The 16,674-nt window shown below is 40.5% G+C and overlaps 1 protein-coding gene across 1 annotated transcript in view; it reads left to right on the top strand.

Moving 5' to 3' along the window:
• Positions 1-246: 246 nt before the first annotated feature.
• The window catches only part of LOC131221211 (uncharacterized), a 55,648-nt gene continuing 39,220 nt past the window's right edge, over positions 247-16,674 (top strand). The window contains exons 1-3 of the mRNA XM_058216395.1: positions 247-797; positions 11,978-12,123; positions 12,225-12,335. Coding sequence (XP_058072378.1) covers positions 263-797; positions 11,978-12,123; positions 12,225-12,335 — 792 coding nt within the window. The 5' untranslated portion in view covers positions 247-262. The remainder of the gene's footprint in view (positions 798-11,977; positions 12,124-12,224; positions 12,336-16,674) is intronic.

Consider the following 16,674-nt stretch of genomic DNA (forward strand, 5'->3'; position numbering starts at 1 on the left):
TGGCAGCTATACGGAAAAATCCCTGTTATTTATTTGAAACATCCGCTGAATATCCATTAATCGGCTTAAGTTACGTTTTTTTTAACAGTTTACGATGCATGTAAGTTGGTACACGCGCTTTGGACGGTTTAGTTTTGACTTATTTACATGTAATGTTTACAATATCTTGGCGACTGCACATCAAGTATCACGCTACGCGAGAGTATCAAAATTACCTTTGAGGTTATGTGCATACCCAGCGCCCCTTCGACTCCTTTTAAAAATGAGACTATCCTGCCTTACAAGTCATACCCTTCGCCTCCTGCACTCTCCTCCTTCGTGTATTGGCATCATCACAAAAAGCCCCACAAAGAGAAAGATCAGGTCCTTAGGTTTCCAATACCGCCATCAGACAATAATTACAAGAATGACATCTTCATCATCTGCTTCCGCATGGGAATGCTCAAAATGCACGTACCTCAACCCTCCCACCCAGAAATCAGCCTGCCAGATGTGTCTCTCTCCTTTGCGGTGGTCCTGCAAAGCCTGCACCTTCTCCAACACCTTTAACAACACCAAGTGCGAAATTTGCAACACCAGAGCCTCTCCTCTCTACCATGGATTGGGTTTGGTTTCTGCCGACGACGATGATGATGATTTGGATGCTTCAATTGGTTCCGTTTTCCTTCCTTTACAGCGGTGCAAAAGGAAAAGTCAATCAGGGGCCGAGATTGTCCCTGATGATGATGGCAACGATCAAAAGGAATCGGGGGAACATTGCAGCTGGAAATCAGCGAAGAAGGCGGTGTCCGTCTCAGGTTAGTCTTCTACCGTTTATGGTTTGGGTTATGCTTTTCTTGTTTCCGATATTTTCTTGGGGAGTGATGTGGTGAATTTTGGGCAATGAGTCATTAGAGGCAATTTGTCAGATCCATGCCTCAACGAACATGAGCGGCCTTGAAAATCAAGAAGGTCCACTTGTCAGGTGGGTGACATGCATATGACGAGTAGTAGACTGGCTTGTTTCTTGGGCCAAGGCAGGGACATTGTAGGTGCCATCAAATGAGCAGCCTCGATATTGCACACATGTGCCACATTGGCACATGCAGGGGAGTCAATTCTTCAATATCTCATCTGTCTTTTAAGGTTTCATATGAAAGAAATTATTTGAGAGGGAATGGACAATGTCCTTGTGGTCCTTGAACCCCTACCAGTGGGGCCTATGGTACATACTGCATGCTCGGATGTAACTTATAAATATGAATACTGAGAAAGAAAGAAAGAAACGGGACAACTCTTTTTTCCCCCAAAAAAAGAGTGATTTTTAAAACTTTTTGGGTGTGATGCTCAATACATGTTATGAACTATTTCTTATTGTGGTGTGATGGTTCACATGATATCTGGTATGTCGGTTATGTGACGTTAATTAGAAACTAAATATGGTTGGTGTGATGCTAATGGCTAACCTTAATCAGAGGTATGCACTGGAAATGTTATGTATAGTCATTAACTATTTATTATTCATGAATCACAATTGTGGGCTTAGATGAGGCTCTGACCATAATGATTGCAGTCGTACCCTATATTCAATTTGTTAATGGATCACGTTATGTGCTCAAGTTTGATTCTTTTTGTCAAAAAAGATTTCGGATGAACATTATTGGTGGCAAAAGAAGAAGTTAAGAGAAGATGGCACCAGAAGAAGCAATCATCATAATAATTAGCCTGCGACACTCAGTGATAGTTCCGGGAAAGGAAAAGGGGGTTCTGTTGGGGTATCGAGGGAGAGGGGATTGCCGACGAGAGTTGGAGGAACTCGAGATGATGGTCAAGAGTCGGAGATTGTTGGTAGCGTGGGGTGGGGGTGGGGGTTGGTGCTTGTCAAAATATCAAACACTTTTCGTAGAAGGATTTCCTAGAGGGCTGGGTGTGCCGATAAATTTCTCTAGTGTTCGAGAGGGTTGGAGCAATATTGGATGTTTTCTTGCACTAGGATACGTTCATGGTGGCTTATAGGGGATTTGCATTCGTCGGGATGAGCTCCAAGGAGGGGCACGCTCAGGCGGTGATGATGCTCCTGTTGGAATGTCCAAACCAAACCGACCTTCCAGACGGTCCATATTCATCCAGTTCCATCCATTCTCCCTGGTATTTTTCAAATTTGTCCAAATTCATCCAGATGCATTTCTTGATAGCTAAGAATGGAGGCCGTTGGTTTTCTAATGCTTGGAAATAGGTTCATTTAATATATATTTTTTATTTTTTGTAAACAGTAGTTAATATAAATGCCCCTGTCTCACATATACTTCTCTAGAATGAGGGCATTTTGGTCTTTTTACACGGTAGCAAATCTCTATATAAAGGGCTGTGGTGTTGCACGTTGAAAGCAAGCAAGTAGTTAGACAATTCAATACAGATAGCTTTAGTATTCCCTTTCTCTTTATGGTGTGTGTACGGTCATAAGGCTTAGTAAAGCCAATCTTCCAACCAACAGCTCCATGGAGAGAGCTCCAGTTAGCCATGAATTCTGACGAGACACACATGAAGATGCACAGACGTTAGACTCTCGAGGAGCACATTTTGCTAGGCCGACATCGTGTGAGAACGCGATTAGGGGAGAAGTGGTAGGTGGTGCAGTTGGATACTTGGGAGCGACAGGTAGCAACGGGGGTGTGTCGTGAGAGTAGTTTCTCCTTACTCTCACCCGAACCTGCTCTTTGAGGGAGATTCAGTTTCCAAGCCTCTCCCAATCTTACACCTAAGTTTTGAAGTGACTGGCTCTCAGGCCACGTGTCGCGAAGAGATTGAGCCTGAATTGCTGAGCCAAACATCGAAGCAACTTTTTGAATTTTGTGGTTTTGTAGTGGACACGTGTCCGAAGGAGAGCCCTCTTAGGGAGGATAGAGGACCCATATGCGTCACATGAGAGAAGGTTTCTCCGATGTCTTCACACATGACTCCAGTCCTCTCACGTGTCCACTTACTTAAGTCCCATTCATTTATGTCATTATCTCTCATGTGTGAGAGCTCTCCTTATATTTTACCCTGATTTCATTTACGTTCCCTTGATTCTTTGAGGAATGCATGGTTCGAGTCGAAGGACAATGCGATCCAGTCACTTGATTCCAGGGTCTCCGAAGTTTCTAATGTCGATTTTCCTACTGAGAGCTCATCATAGGGTGGCATTGAGACGGATCTTGCCATTGTAAGTAAGGAAGTTATAGGGAGCGAAGTAGTTGCCATGTCAGCAATAATTTCTCTTGCAGTAGATGAACTGGAGGTAGGGGAACTCTTGTCAGAAGTGGATTTTAGTGAAGATGATCTTCTGGAAGAAGCTTTGGCCATAACCTTGCTGTGTGATGAAAAAATGTGCAAAGGCCACAACCCTATCTATGATCGACTCTGATGTGGCAACATGCGAGGCTCATGGGAGGTCCTTTCCGATCTCTGAGGAGCAATTTAGATGGACATAGGATGTCTTAGAGAGGGTGCGAGGACTAGTGGGGATGTCTTACAGGACCCAAGATGAAGATGTCTATGATTTCTTTCAATTTGTTTGGGTTAAGGCTGCTTAAGGTATGTAAGACAATCATATTGCGAAACCAAGGAGATCCCCCAGAGGTTGGAGGGAGTTGTTAAATTTGGAGTGCACCATCAATTATGACTTTGTGAATAGAGCAAGCGGAGCCAAGAGGGTGAGATTGGGCAAAGGGGGTGATCAATGACCATCCTAACCTATAATGTTAGAGGCCTGGGGAGTGCAACGAGGAGGGCCTCAGGGCCCAGGTTAAGAAAATGTACACAAAATTGAAGGTTGACACCATTGCCATACAAGAATCCAAGTTGCAGTCGATGAAGAGGTATGCTTGATTCTATATGGGGGATTAAAAATTCTGATTGCGTAGTTGTTGATGTTGTGGAAGCAGCAGGGGGAATTTTGGTTGTGTGGAAGTCTCAGGTTTGGGGACAAATCAATTCCTTTTCTAGTTTTTTTTTTTTTTTTTTAAATTTTTTTTTCCTTCTATAGGAAATTTCTTCAGGTTTGTAGTGGGTCTTTACTACCATTTATGGCCCTTGCTCATACAATTTGTGGGATTAGTTTTGGGAAGAACTTGACAACGTCAGGTAGAGATGGCCAACCTCATGGTGTGTTGTAGGGGACTTTAACGTAGTCCATTTTTCATTTGAGAAATTTGGAGGTGGTGGGGTAACCAAGATCATTTCCAGTTTTATTTTATTTTATTTTATTATGGGGGGGATACTATATCCAGTCTGGTCGTTGATAGAGCCAATACTACAAACAAGAACAAGATTTGTGATTCTATAGTTTCTTTCTACCAAAAGTTGCTTTTTGATGAGAAGTGGGGATGACCGAGATTGGATAATCACCAATTTCGTAGGCTATTTGTTGAGGATGCAACATCTCTCAAAAGACCTTTCTCGGAGGAAGAAGCGAAAGCGGCGTTAGATTTTATTTGCGAGGATAAGGCTTCGGGTCACTATGGCTTTCCAATAGCCTTCTTCCAGATGTTCTACCATATTACGAAGAAAGATCTCATGGATTTTGTTGTGGAATTCTCAAAGCGGAGTTGTTTATCTAAAGAGCTGGCGGCCTCATTTATTGCGCTGATTCCTAAAGTGGAAGGAATAGAGTAGTTGATAGACTTCTGACCGATTGGCCTCATTGGGGATCCCTACAAGATATTGGCTAAAACCCTTGCCTCGAGATTCAGGGAGGTCCTTTCGAACCAAGGCACTTTTGTGGCAGGTAGACAGATTCTGGACAACGCTCTTATATCTCATGAATGCATTGATACCAGGTACAAGAAGAAAAAGAGCAGGTTAGTTTGTAAGTTGGATATCAGAAAGGCATACGAATATCATGTTGATTATGACCTTTTAAACTATATGCTAGACATATTGGGGTGTGGCCAAAAGTGAAGGGAGTGGATCAGGGCCTACGTGAAGGGAGTGGATTGGGGCGAAAAGTAAGTGGATCTTGAGATTTTGGTCAGAAGAGGGTGGCAGATGGAGGGAGATAATTGCTTCTAAATATGACACTCAGGGGAACGTTGGTTCATGAGGTTTTCTTCTCTCTATGGAGCTTTGGGAGTTTTGAAAGCAATAGCGGCCACGGAGCATATAGTGCGTAGAGTAGAGGTGGGCATCGAGTCGAGTTGGACCGGATTGGGCCCAACTCGACCATGTCCGAAGTTTTTAACACCTGACCTGAACTCGAGCCTATCCGAGACCTAGTCCGGGTCCATTTACTCGATCCGGACTGTTGTAGTGTTGTCCTGATCCGAACCGAGTCCGACTCGGTCTGAAAAAATGAGTCAGATCGGGTTATATAAGGTTCGGATCGAATATTCTTGACATTAAAAGTTTCAATGGTAGACGTTCAATCCCACTGCTTTTTGCTGTGTGGTCCACTAGATCTTTAGATCTATCTTATTTTTCAGGTCAAGCCTTAAGACGAGCCTGCGAAGTGGATGGATGGTTTAGATATAACAAATACCTCATGATGGGACCCACAAAACTTGCTGATGGCAACCCGCCAAACCATGTCCGCTGTTACGTAGTACACCTGCCGATCTGTGTCCCAAGGTTTTTCCCTGGGACATGGATTTTATGCTATGTGGGCCCATAGTGATATTTGTAAGAAATCCACACCGTCCATCAGTTATGAGGGCTCATTTTAGGCCATGATATCAAAAAATAGGTGGATCCAAAGTTCAAGTGTACTGGACGAGAGAGAAAACAAAGGTAGTCATTGAATCTACACTGTTTCCTCTCATAGGGGCCACTTGAGTCTTGGATTATACTTCATTTTTGGCAGCATGTATTAAAATGAGCTCCCAAAATGGATGGACGGTGTGGATTTATCACAAACATCACGATGGGACCCACCTAACATCCCAAGCAAGTACGTGATGGGCTCTCTCGTCGTCAGGGAGCTCTGCTCGAGGAACCTCGAGACGTGTGAGAGAAGTTGATTGGGTACTCTGCATCACACTACTTAAATGATGGTAACTTAGTGCTCTGTGGGCCCCACCATGATGTATTTACTTCATCCATGCCGTCCATCTATTTTTTCATTTTATGGTATTAAAAAAAGAAAAGAAACGAGGTATATCCCAATCTCAAGTGGACAACATTACAAGAAACAATGGTAAACAAACATTGTGCGGATCGAATCAAATCGAATTGGATCGGATCCATTCGGATCGGATTCCGGATCGGGTCGGTTCGGGTTGACCATTGATCTGAAATCGATTTGATTAACGGTCGGATCTTGCTGGCCCACCTCGTTCCGACCCGATCATGGCCTTCGGTTCGGATCTGTTCGGGGCGGATCGGGTCGGATCTGCCAGATCGGTCCCTTTCTGCCCAGCTTTAGCGTAGAGGTATTTTGTTCTCTCTTGGTAGTGGAAATTGCATTCGCTTCTAGGTTGATAAGTTGTGTGGAGCCAATACTACAAACAAGAACAAGATTTGTGATTCTATAGTTTCTTTCTACCAAAAGTTGCTTTTTGATGAGAAGTGGGGATGACCGAGACTGGATAATCACCAATTTCATAGGCTATTTGCTGAGGATGCAACATCTCTCAAAAGACCTTTCTCGGAGGAAGAAGCGAAAGCGGCGTTAGATTTTATTTGCGAGGATAAGGCTTCGGGTCACTATGGCTTTCCAATAGCCTTCTTCCAAAAGTTCTACCATATTACGAAGAAAGATCTCATGGATTTTGTTGTGGAATTCTCAGAGCGGAGTTGTTTATCTAAAGAGTTGGCGGCCTCATTTATTGCGCTGATTCCTAAAGCGGAAGGAATAGAGTAGTTGATAGACTTCTGACCGATTGGCCTCATTGGGGATCCCTACAAGATATCGGCTAAAACCCTTGCCTCGAGATTCAGGGAGGTCCTTTCGAACCAAGGCATTTTGTGGCAGGTAGATAGATTCTGGACAACGCTCTTATAGCTCATGAATGCATTGATACCAGGTACAAGAAGAAAAAGAGCAGGTTAGTCTGTAAGTTGGATATCAGAAAGGCATACGGATATCATGTTGATTATGACCTTTTAAACTATATGCTAGACATATTGGGGTGTGGCCAAAAGTGAAGGGAGTGGATCAGGGCCTACCTGAAGGGAGTGGATTGGGGCGAAAAGTAAGTGGACTTGAGATTTTGGTCAGAAGAGGGTGGCAGATGGAGGGAGATAATTGCTTCTAAATATGACACTCAAGGGAACGCTGGTTCATGAGGTTTTCTTCTCTCTATGGAGCTTTGGGAGTTTTGAAAGCAATAGCGGCCATGGAGCATATAGTGCGTAGAGGTATTTTGTTCTCTCTTGGTAGTGGAAATTGCATTCGCTTTTGGGTTGATAAGTTGTGTGGAGCCAATACTACAAACAAGATCAAGGTTTGTGATTCTATAGTTTCTTTCTACCAAAAGTTGCTTTTTGATGAGAAGTGGGGATGACTAAGACTGGATAATCACCAATTTCATAGGCTATTTGCTGAGGATGCAACATCTCTCAAAGACCTTTCTCGGAGGAAGAAGCGAAAGTGGCGTTAGATTTTATTTGCGAGGATAAGTCTTCGGGTCACTATTGCTTTCCAATAGCCTTCTTCTAGAAGTTCTACCATTTAATGAAGAAAGATCTCATGGATTTTGTTGTGGAATTCTCAGAGCGGAGTTGTTTATCTAAAGAGCTGGCGGCCTCATTTATTGCGCTGATTCCTAAAGCGGAAGGAATAGAGTAATTGATAGACTTTTGACCGATTGGCCTCTTTGGGGATCCCTACAAGATATCGGCTAAAACCCTTGCCTCGAGATTCAGGGAGGTCCTTTCGAACCAAGGCACTTTTGTGGTAGGTAGATAGATTCTGGACAACGCTCTTAAAGCTCATGAATGCATTGATACTAGGTATAAGAAGAAAAAGAGCAGGTTAGTCTGTAAGTTGGATATCAGAAAGGCATACGGATATCATGTTGATTATGACCTTTTAAACTATATGCTAGACATATTGGGGTGTGGCCAAAAGTGAAGGGAGTGGATTGGGGCGAAAAGTAAGTGGATCTTGAGATTTTGGTCAGAAGAGGGTGGCAGATGGAGGGAGATAATTGCTTCTAAATATGACACTTAGGGGAACGCTGGTTCATGAGGTTTTCTTCTCTCTATGGAGTTTTGAAAGCAATAGCGGCCACGGAGCATACAGTGCGTAGAGGTATTTTGTTCTCTCTTGGTAGCGTAAATTGCATTCGCTTCTGGGTTGACAAATTGTGTGGAGATAAGGCGCTTCAGGATTGAGATTTGTTACCTAGAGTCGCTCGTTTGGCTTCCAACTACTTCATTGTTGTGTGGATTGTTATGCATTCGATGGAGTGACGATTCTGCAGTCTCCTCCTTTCCGTAGGAACATGATGGACGAGGAGATAACTGAGGTTTTTGGTTTGTTGGACTTCCTAAAGAACATTAAGCCTAACTTCACTCAGAGGATCAAATTTTTTTGGGTAGAAATCAATATGGAAAATTCTTTGTCAAATCCTCATGCAGTGTGTTTCCTGAAATGTCTTCCGGCCCTTCCATGTCTCACCCTTTTCACCATAGCTTTTATGGTGCCCCTCCTCGGATTGTGGTGTTCGTTTGGCTCGTAGGTAGGAAAAGAATTTTACCAGTTGACAATCTTTAGAGTAGGGCTTTAGTTCTCCCCAATGTTTGCTTGATGTGCATGGAAAATGAGGAGATGATTAACCATCTCTTCATTCATTGTCAGTTTGTTGTTAGAGGGTGGAATCACTTCCTATCCTTCTTTAACACTACTTGGGTGATGCCAGAGTTAATAGAAGATTTCCTTTGGGCATGATATGGTGGTGTTAGTAGAGGTGGTAAAGTAGTGTGGAGGTTGATTATCATGGATGTCTTCTAGGCCATTTGGGTTCAGAAATGGGCATTGTTTTCGTAATGAACGCGAGAGGACAATTAGAGGTCATTGTTAGAGTTGAGGGCCTGGTGTCTGATTGGGTGATGTATGTTAAAGAAGTGCCGGCTGGCCCTATTTTCTGAGTAGTTTTGGTTCTCTCCTTCGTTGTATTTTTCCTTGCTTCTCGTGAACTTTTAATAAATTGCTGTTATCTTTCAAAAAGAAAAAAGTTATGTCCTCAATAACTTGATTAGTTGATCCTATGGTTTGATCTACATGAGATTAATTGACAACAATGTCAAATATTTGGTTTATGCGAATTTAATTGATCATCAAGATCCTGCAATTAGATCTACATGAAATTGGTTTTGGTTAGGTATGGTAGCAAATGATGTTGATTAATGAGGTGATTTTCTTAGCACTAATTTAGTATGGTATGAGTAATCATAGGTAGCGTAGTGGTTGATGGAGCTAGTTGTGAGAACTACATCTTTGAGGAGGCTATAAAGTGACAGGGTTTTTTTTTTTTTTTTTCTTTTCTTTAGCTGACATTGTCTGATGTCCTATACCATTAGAAACTACTACTTGATGATACATGGTGCATTGTCAATCCAATGGATCATCGTTACATTCTTCATGGATAACCATGGCTGTATGATCGAAAACTACATATGAGATGGAAGAGAATACATATTTCATTTAAGAAGGCTAGAGAGAACTTCACCCTACATTTTCATTGCCTGGGAAGATTGATAGTGTGAAGAAGCTTTCTCATGTTAAAATTCTAGAAGAAGAAATATCGGAGAATGAACTTTGAGAACAGGCACAAGGCGTGAGATAGGGAAGCCAAAGAAGCTGATGTTAAAAGTCTACAAATGGAATTTTGGAGGCATATTTTTGGGTTTTCCCTTAGCCCACCTTGAAGGTTGACAATGTTGATGGAGAACCACTCTTCGACAAAGGAAATACCAATAGTAAACCTCAATGACAAAATTTTCCATAGTATTGAGAGATTGGTGTAGTTCAAAGGGTACTGCACCTTTAAGGATCAAGATCAAATGGGAGAAATTTGACCTGCTTCATTATGCGTTGGGATTTGGGACTGAGAAGGCAGAAAACTCTTGGATTTAGTCTGATTTTCATACCATGAGCCATCCATTGTGGTGCAATTGGATTAATGAAGTTGATCATAAAGTGCAAGTCTCACGGGTTTACGTGCTGATGGTCTCATGGACTATCCGTCCTTCTTACTCGATTACTGTAAAATCATCGTAATCACCTTTTTCATTTTCTTTTACTTTTTCATGCAAAAACTGTTATGTTTCATGTTGCATGTCACATGTCGGATTGAATCAAATTGTATTGCATTAGAGCATTGAATTAATTCATTGACTTTGAATGAACCCATATTTCTAATTGAGTGACTCGGAATATGAACTAGATGAACCTACTTCAATGAACAGGCATACTTTGGCAAGTATCAAGCTATGAACTGCAAGCTTGAGTTCGAATTGTTTGAATTGTGAAGTAACTATTGCTTGTACAAATGTTAAAATAATAAATTTTATATTTAATAGCATATTTTAAATATTTATAATTTTATATACAAAAGAGTCCAAAGAATAAACAACAACAAGAACAACAACAATGACAAACTTAATGTTTAATTATTTATACGAACCGATCACCTACAACTGTTTACAGGTTAAAACCTTTGGCCCTTTTTTATTTTTTACAAGAAAAGGCTTCTAAGTTCTAACTCTGTGAATTGAACCATTTCCAATTTTGATTTGCAAGCTAATTGTTTCATAGCTTTAAATTCAGCTGTGGATCCTGCTTTGGAGATGGAAATGCCCACATCAATAGCAGGATGACTTCTAGCATTAAATAATCGGTGGATAAGAATACTTGTCTATCCGTAATTGAAATCACGTTAGTAGGAATATAAGATGGAATGTCTCTAGATTGAGTCTACAAGCATTTTACCCTTGAAAATAGCAACTATTTCAAGAGAAAAAGTGGAGAAAAACAACTTAGAAGGCATAAAAAGTGGGTTGTACGATGTGTATTGTTGTAGGAGATGTAAAGAAGTATCCGAAAAATGAAAAGATAAAGTTTTCGATATGACCAATGTCTAGAGTATCAGGCACTTGGACATGTGTTGGCACAGCACAATTAAAAAAATAGTGCAGTGTCTTTGTGGCACAGACTTCACACCTCTTCATATATATATATATATATATAATGAAAACTTCCATGAGAACTAATGAAACATGGAGTCCAATTTTGAGTTCTTGTTTGGATAAGAAGTGGAAATCTCATATTCCTCTCACAACACTCACTTAGGTTCTTGTGCCAAGAATCCAATATATGAAAAAGTGTAATGATTGCTTGGTGGAGTCCACCTTTTCCTTTACTATCCAAACAACACAAATTATCACATCAAAGGAAAGCCCTTTTCCTTTTTCATTGTTTGGCGTAGAATCTATGGTTTCCAATCTTGGCAATAGTAGAATGAGGAATGACTAGTGAAGGATAATCTTTTGTAATGCTACACAAGTATTATAATATTTCAATATCAGAGATGAAGGGAAAAATGCATCTTCAGAACTTGCATTGTGAGATGAAATAAGCTCTAAGGTAGTAACAACGTGATGTGAAAAAGGAGAAATGTGCAACAGGTTATATGTTTTTAGCCTTTAAAAAAAAAATATAATGAAATAACTTCCTGGGTGAAAAACTTGTGTTCTTAATGACAATATATATCAATCATAACCAGATATGTTGTGTTTGCTCCATGGATGGGCATGGGAGACGGATTTTACACAAAAGATTTAGTACTTGATAATAAAATGCTGGAATGGTACCTTCCTAAAGCATCTGGGCTCATAGTTACGTAGGGTTTATTGATGAAGGTCATGTAGCTATTGACAAATTGGTAAAAGTAGCTGGCTTGTTGCTGGTTAAAGCTTAACTGGTTCTGGGTGTTGGAGTTAGTTGATGTTGCTAAATTTATATGAGTATGGGCCTTGCTAGTTGTGATTCTGTAAAACTAAAATGGACATATGTCAGGGGATACAAATGCCTCTTCTGGTCCAAGTACATTGAAAATTTTGAGTTATAATGTTTGGTTCCGAGAAGACATGGAATTACACAAGAGGATGGAAGCAATTGGTGACCTTATTCAACAGCATTCACCAGATCTTATTTGTTTCCAGGTCTGATTACTTTCCTTTTCCATATGATGGATCATTGGGCCCCTTGCGAGTCTGTTCAATGATTGATAAGGCTTATGACATGTACAAATTTCATTATGCAGGAGGTCACACCAAATATTTATGACCTTTTTCAGCAATCCGGCTGGTGGAAAGTATATCACTGTTCAGTTTCAAATGAGAAGGCAAAAATGAGACCATACTTTTGCATTCAGGTATGTTCTAACATGCATGTTTTCTAGCATCCTTCTTGTTTGTTGGTTCATTAGTAAGCAAAACAGCTCTGAAAAGCTTTTTTTTTTTTTTTTCATTCTATAACATTGGTTGGTATCCTCATCTTGCTCATAGATTCTGTATCCAATACGCACATAGAAAAAAAAAATCAATTTGCAAAGTTCTTGTTTCTAACCCAATATGAATTTGTAATTGTTGAGCTTACTGAAGCAGTTTTCTAATGTCCCTCGAATATATTTCTTATTACATATCCTCATGGACTTCTGTTACTAGATTTCTTCAAGATCTACCAATATCTTCCATGTTTGTTGAGTTTTCCACTTCTCACTTGAATGCAATCCTTCTACCATGATGATTAAGCACATTTCTTTCTGATTTTTAAATTCCCAAACCTAGTACATGGTTTACATATCCATATATGCTTGCTTGAGAGAAACATTTTTTGTTGGACCCAGCAGCGGTACAGGTGGAGCCCAGCTTTCCATAACATGAACTGCTGATCTAGTGGGCCCCATCATGAGATGGACCATGACCTAATATCTCATCTTCAATGATCCTATCCATGTGTTGAAGGTGGGCATTTATAATCAATAGTTGACATTTAACGGGGTTGCAATTGGACAATTAAGATCATTTGTTGATGGAGATTTTGTTGGGTATGGCACGCAGAACAAAGTGGAATCAAACCAGGAATTTGTGCAACTACAATGATTTGAGAATCGGACCACAAAGCAAAGCCGAAGTGTTGAAGTGATCCTATCTAATGGTCCATCATGAGATGGATGTACCATGACCTAGTATCTCATCTTCAGTAATCCTATCCATGTGTTGAGATGGACATTTACAATCAATAGTTGACATTTAATTGGGTTGCAATAGTACAATAAAGATAATTTGATGATTAGGATTTTGTTGGGTGCAACACTCAGAACAAAGAGTAATCAAACAGGAATTTGTGCAACTACGACAATTCGAGAATCGGACCACAAAGCAAATCCGAAGTGTTGAAGCGATCCGATGATCCACAATCCAGCCACGACAAGAAGGAAAGAAATTCTTCACCCTTTAGATCTACCAGCGTAAATGGCAAATGAATGGAGAATGGCCTTCATCAACGGACAAGATCGCCTGAAAATTGGCTACTCCTTTCCCTCTTTCTTCTCCTTTTATTCTCTCACTCTCTCTCATAGAGAAGGTTTCTACATTACACCCAATTCTCCTTGTGCATATATATAGGTAGGGAACAAAAGAGTTCAGAGTTGGTCTAAGAGACTTACCGAAAGAGGAAATTGCTCCTTAAGGAGGCCATATGAATTTTTCCTAGAAAGGAAAGGTGTATGGCTCCTTATGGAAGCCTTGCCAAGTAAGACATGGAAACTAACTCACTAAGGGTTGTACAAAGTGGGCCCATGTGGCCCAAGTCCAACAGTTCCCACTTGGCCCCATAGGGGTAGCAAATATTAGTTACAAAGATCAAGGTGTCTCACATATAATGACTCTGAGTTACTCTTTACATCGTCTCTAACTGGGTCTGAGTTTACTAAGTTACCATCCTGCTGGCACACAACACCCCAAGCTCTGTCATGCCTGCCCTTGAATGCTATGACTACACTAGATGAATGGACTCTTGATCTGGAGTTAGCATTTAACACATGTATGCACTATCCAACTTATCAAATGAACTTCGTTTTACAAACAAAAGTTTGAACTTTGTAAAACTATAGTATTTATATATATTTATTATTTACAGGATCATAGTTTGCAAAAAGATTCAATGAAACTTGATAAAAACTCAGGCGAATAAGTATCACAATTGCGTACTTAATTTATAGGATCAATGTTGCTGTCATAAGATCATCCCTACAAACATCAGCCATTCAGAACTGACTAAGCCACTTTCCTGACTGTGCATGCAATTGGCCGCATCACTCATGACCATTGCCATTGCACATTAAAGTGGTGTCACTCAATCTCATCTTTTTAGTTCAGTCACTAAAGGCACACGAGTCACCTACGGGATTGACTACGTGTGCTTTGTACTGATCAGATTGGACCATTAGACTATAGGCAATGGTTGAGGCACTTAGCATAAAGCTCGACCATGCCGTAAAGAGACTATCCTAGATAATCGTATGACCTACAATATGCAGATTATTCATATGCACCAGTTCAACCGGCACCCCTAAAATTGGCAAAAATATAGGTGATGATGCTCTGCCAAGAGTACAACTCAACACCAATCCATCATTCGACTCGAGAAGAGCCCCATCCCTAATCACTTAAGTGACCATAGGCGGTAGTACTTGCTTGTACATACCTCATCTTCTATAACAAACGGAGAAGACTATCATCTTGAACAAATGGAGAAGGCGCACACCAATATTTTCAATTGTGTAAATTCCAGATGTCGCTTGTATCGCTAGTGTATTGGTGATATTTTGATGATATTCCCAATATATTGATATTGCCAAAAATCTGTTTATTAAAAAAAAAATAAATAAATTCTATTTCAAATGTTTTTTGGGCGCATGTTTGCATGCAATGTTCAATTTGTTGATGATAATATTAATAATATCACGATATCATTGTTATTGCAACATGGGGAATATTGACACCACAATCTTTCATTTCCTTTCCAGTTGTTGACGATTTCTCGACAGAATATCATGTGTTGTTAATATTCTGGAATATCAATGGATGTTTGGATGGTTGGATGGATAGATGGGATGGGATGGCTAGATGGATAGATGAGATTGTTGGATGGATAGATGGGATGGATGATAGTTGGACAAATTTCTTATGACAACACATGCTTTTAGGCCCCCATTAAATGGAAACTTATTATGTATGCATTGTTTTTGCAATTTTTTTTTCTCCTAAATATGCAAATATGTGTATTTTAGCATCTATTGAAGTTTCACTAAAAAACTTCCACCATTTTCCCCACATTCCTCAATATTTCCTGACATTTCTGGTTATCGGTGATATTGATATTGTTTCAGTATCCTCGGCTACTGAAACTTATAGCAATGTTGATACTTCAAACATTGCTTGGGCCCAACATGTACAAGTGCCTCGCTTGTGCTATATGTGCCAAATTTCCATTGTCCATCATTTGTTGTGTGATATATGTGCCACCATTCATCTTCGCTTGTGCCCCACATGTCCAAAGTGCCCACATGTGCCATTTTCCATCGTCAATCGCTCTATATGTGCTACATGTGACAACATGTCCCATGTTTCAATGTGCCTATGTGCACATGTGCCACCATCTACCCTCAAGTGCTCACATGTGTCAAATGTTCTAATGAGTTGCTTGTGTCACATGTGCCATCATACAACTTCCAGCACTGTCATGTCGTGTGTGACACCATTAAGCTTATGCACCCACAAGTGACATAGTCTCTATCTTCAAGCATTCCGTATGGGTCACATATTAATCTGGCACATGCTAATAACCACTAGTACTTTTTTTATTTGACCAAACAATGAAACATGCTTCAAATTTTCTAAGAAAATCTTATTTAAAAATAAACATGAAAAAAAAGTTTTCTTTCCCACAATTTCCTAAAAATAAGGTTTGTGAGACCCTACCTTGATTAATCGACTGTACGCTTCAATTTTGGCACCGATATGTTTTGGGCAGACCAGATCGACGAGTTTTGATCGCGACCCTATTTTATTACCGCAACGACCTGAGGCTTGTACTCTAGCGACCGCACGTGCGCTGCGATTCCAATGTTGCACGACACGCTCTATTGTGATACCTGGTGTAAAAGATGCCTATGTGCACGCGAATCAAGGCAAGCCGTGCTGCGTACATGTGGCATGAGGCCCACCTAGAGAATCTAGCAAGGGATCTCTAAAAGTAATTTTTCCTAAAACCCTAAACTTTATTTATTTATTTATTTATTATTATTATTTTTAAACATGCGTACACACCCCAACACACTCACGCCGTAGTGGGATTTCACCACCTATGGATACTCGAACCCTTGACCGACTATTGAAACTCCTAAGAGTCTACCACTGGAGCAAGAGTAAGGATCCTAAAACCCTAAACTTCCCCTCAACTATACCCTCCACAACTATCATTAACCAAATGACCAAGGATACCCCTATGAAGGACACCTCCATCCCTACTAATCCTAGAATGCCCCTACCACCCATCCCCTCACCTCACACAAGTCAAAGCATCCCATGCTCTCTTTCCCTTCAAATCAATCCACATCATACCTCTCCATGCCCTCTCTCATACCACCCCATCCCTTTCTTTCTTTCCTTCTCCCCATCCCATCCTTCTTTCTTTTCCTTCTTCCC

Source organism: Magnolia sinica, chromosome 12 (assembly GCF_029962835.1).
Source record: "Magnolia sinica isolate HGM2019 chromosome 12, MsV1, whole genome shotgun sequence".
NCBI lineage: Eukaryota > Viridiplantae > Streptophyta > Magnoliopsida > Magnoliales > Magnoliaceae > Magnolia > Magnolia sinica.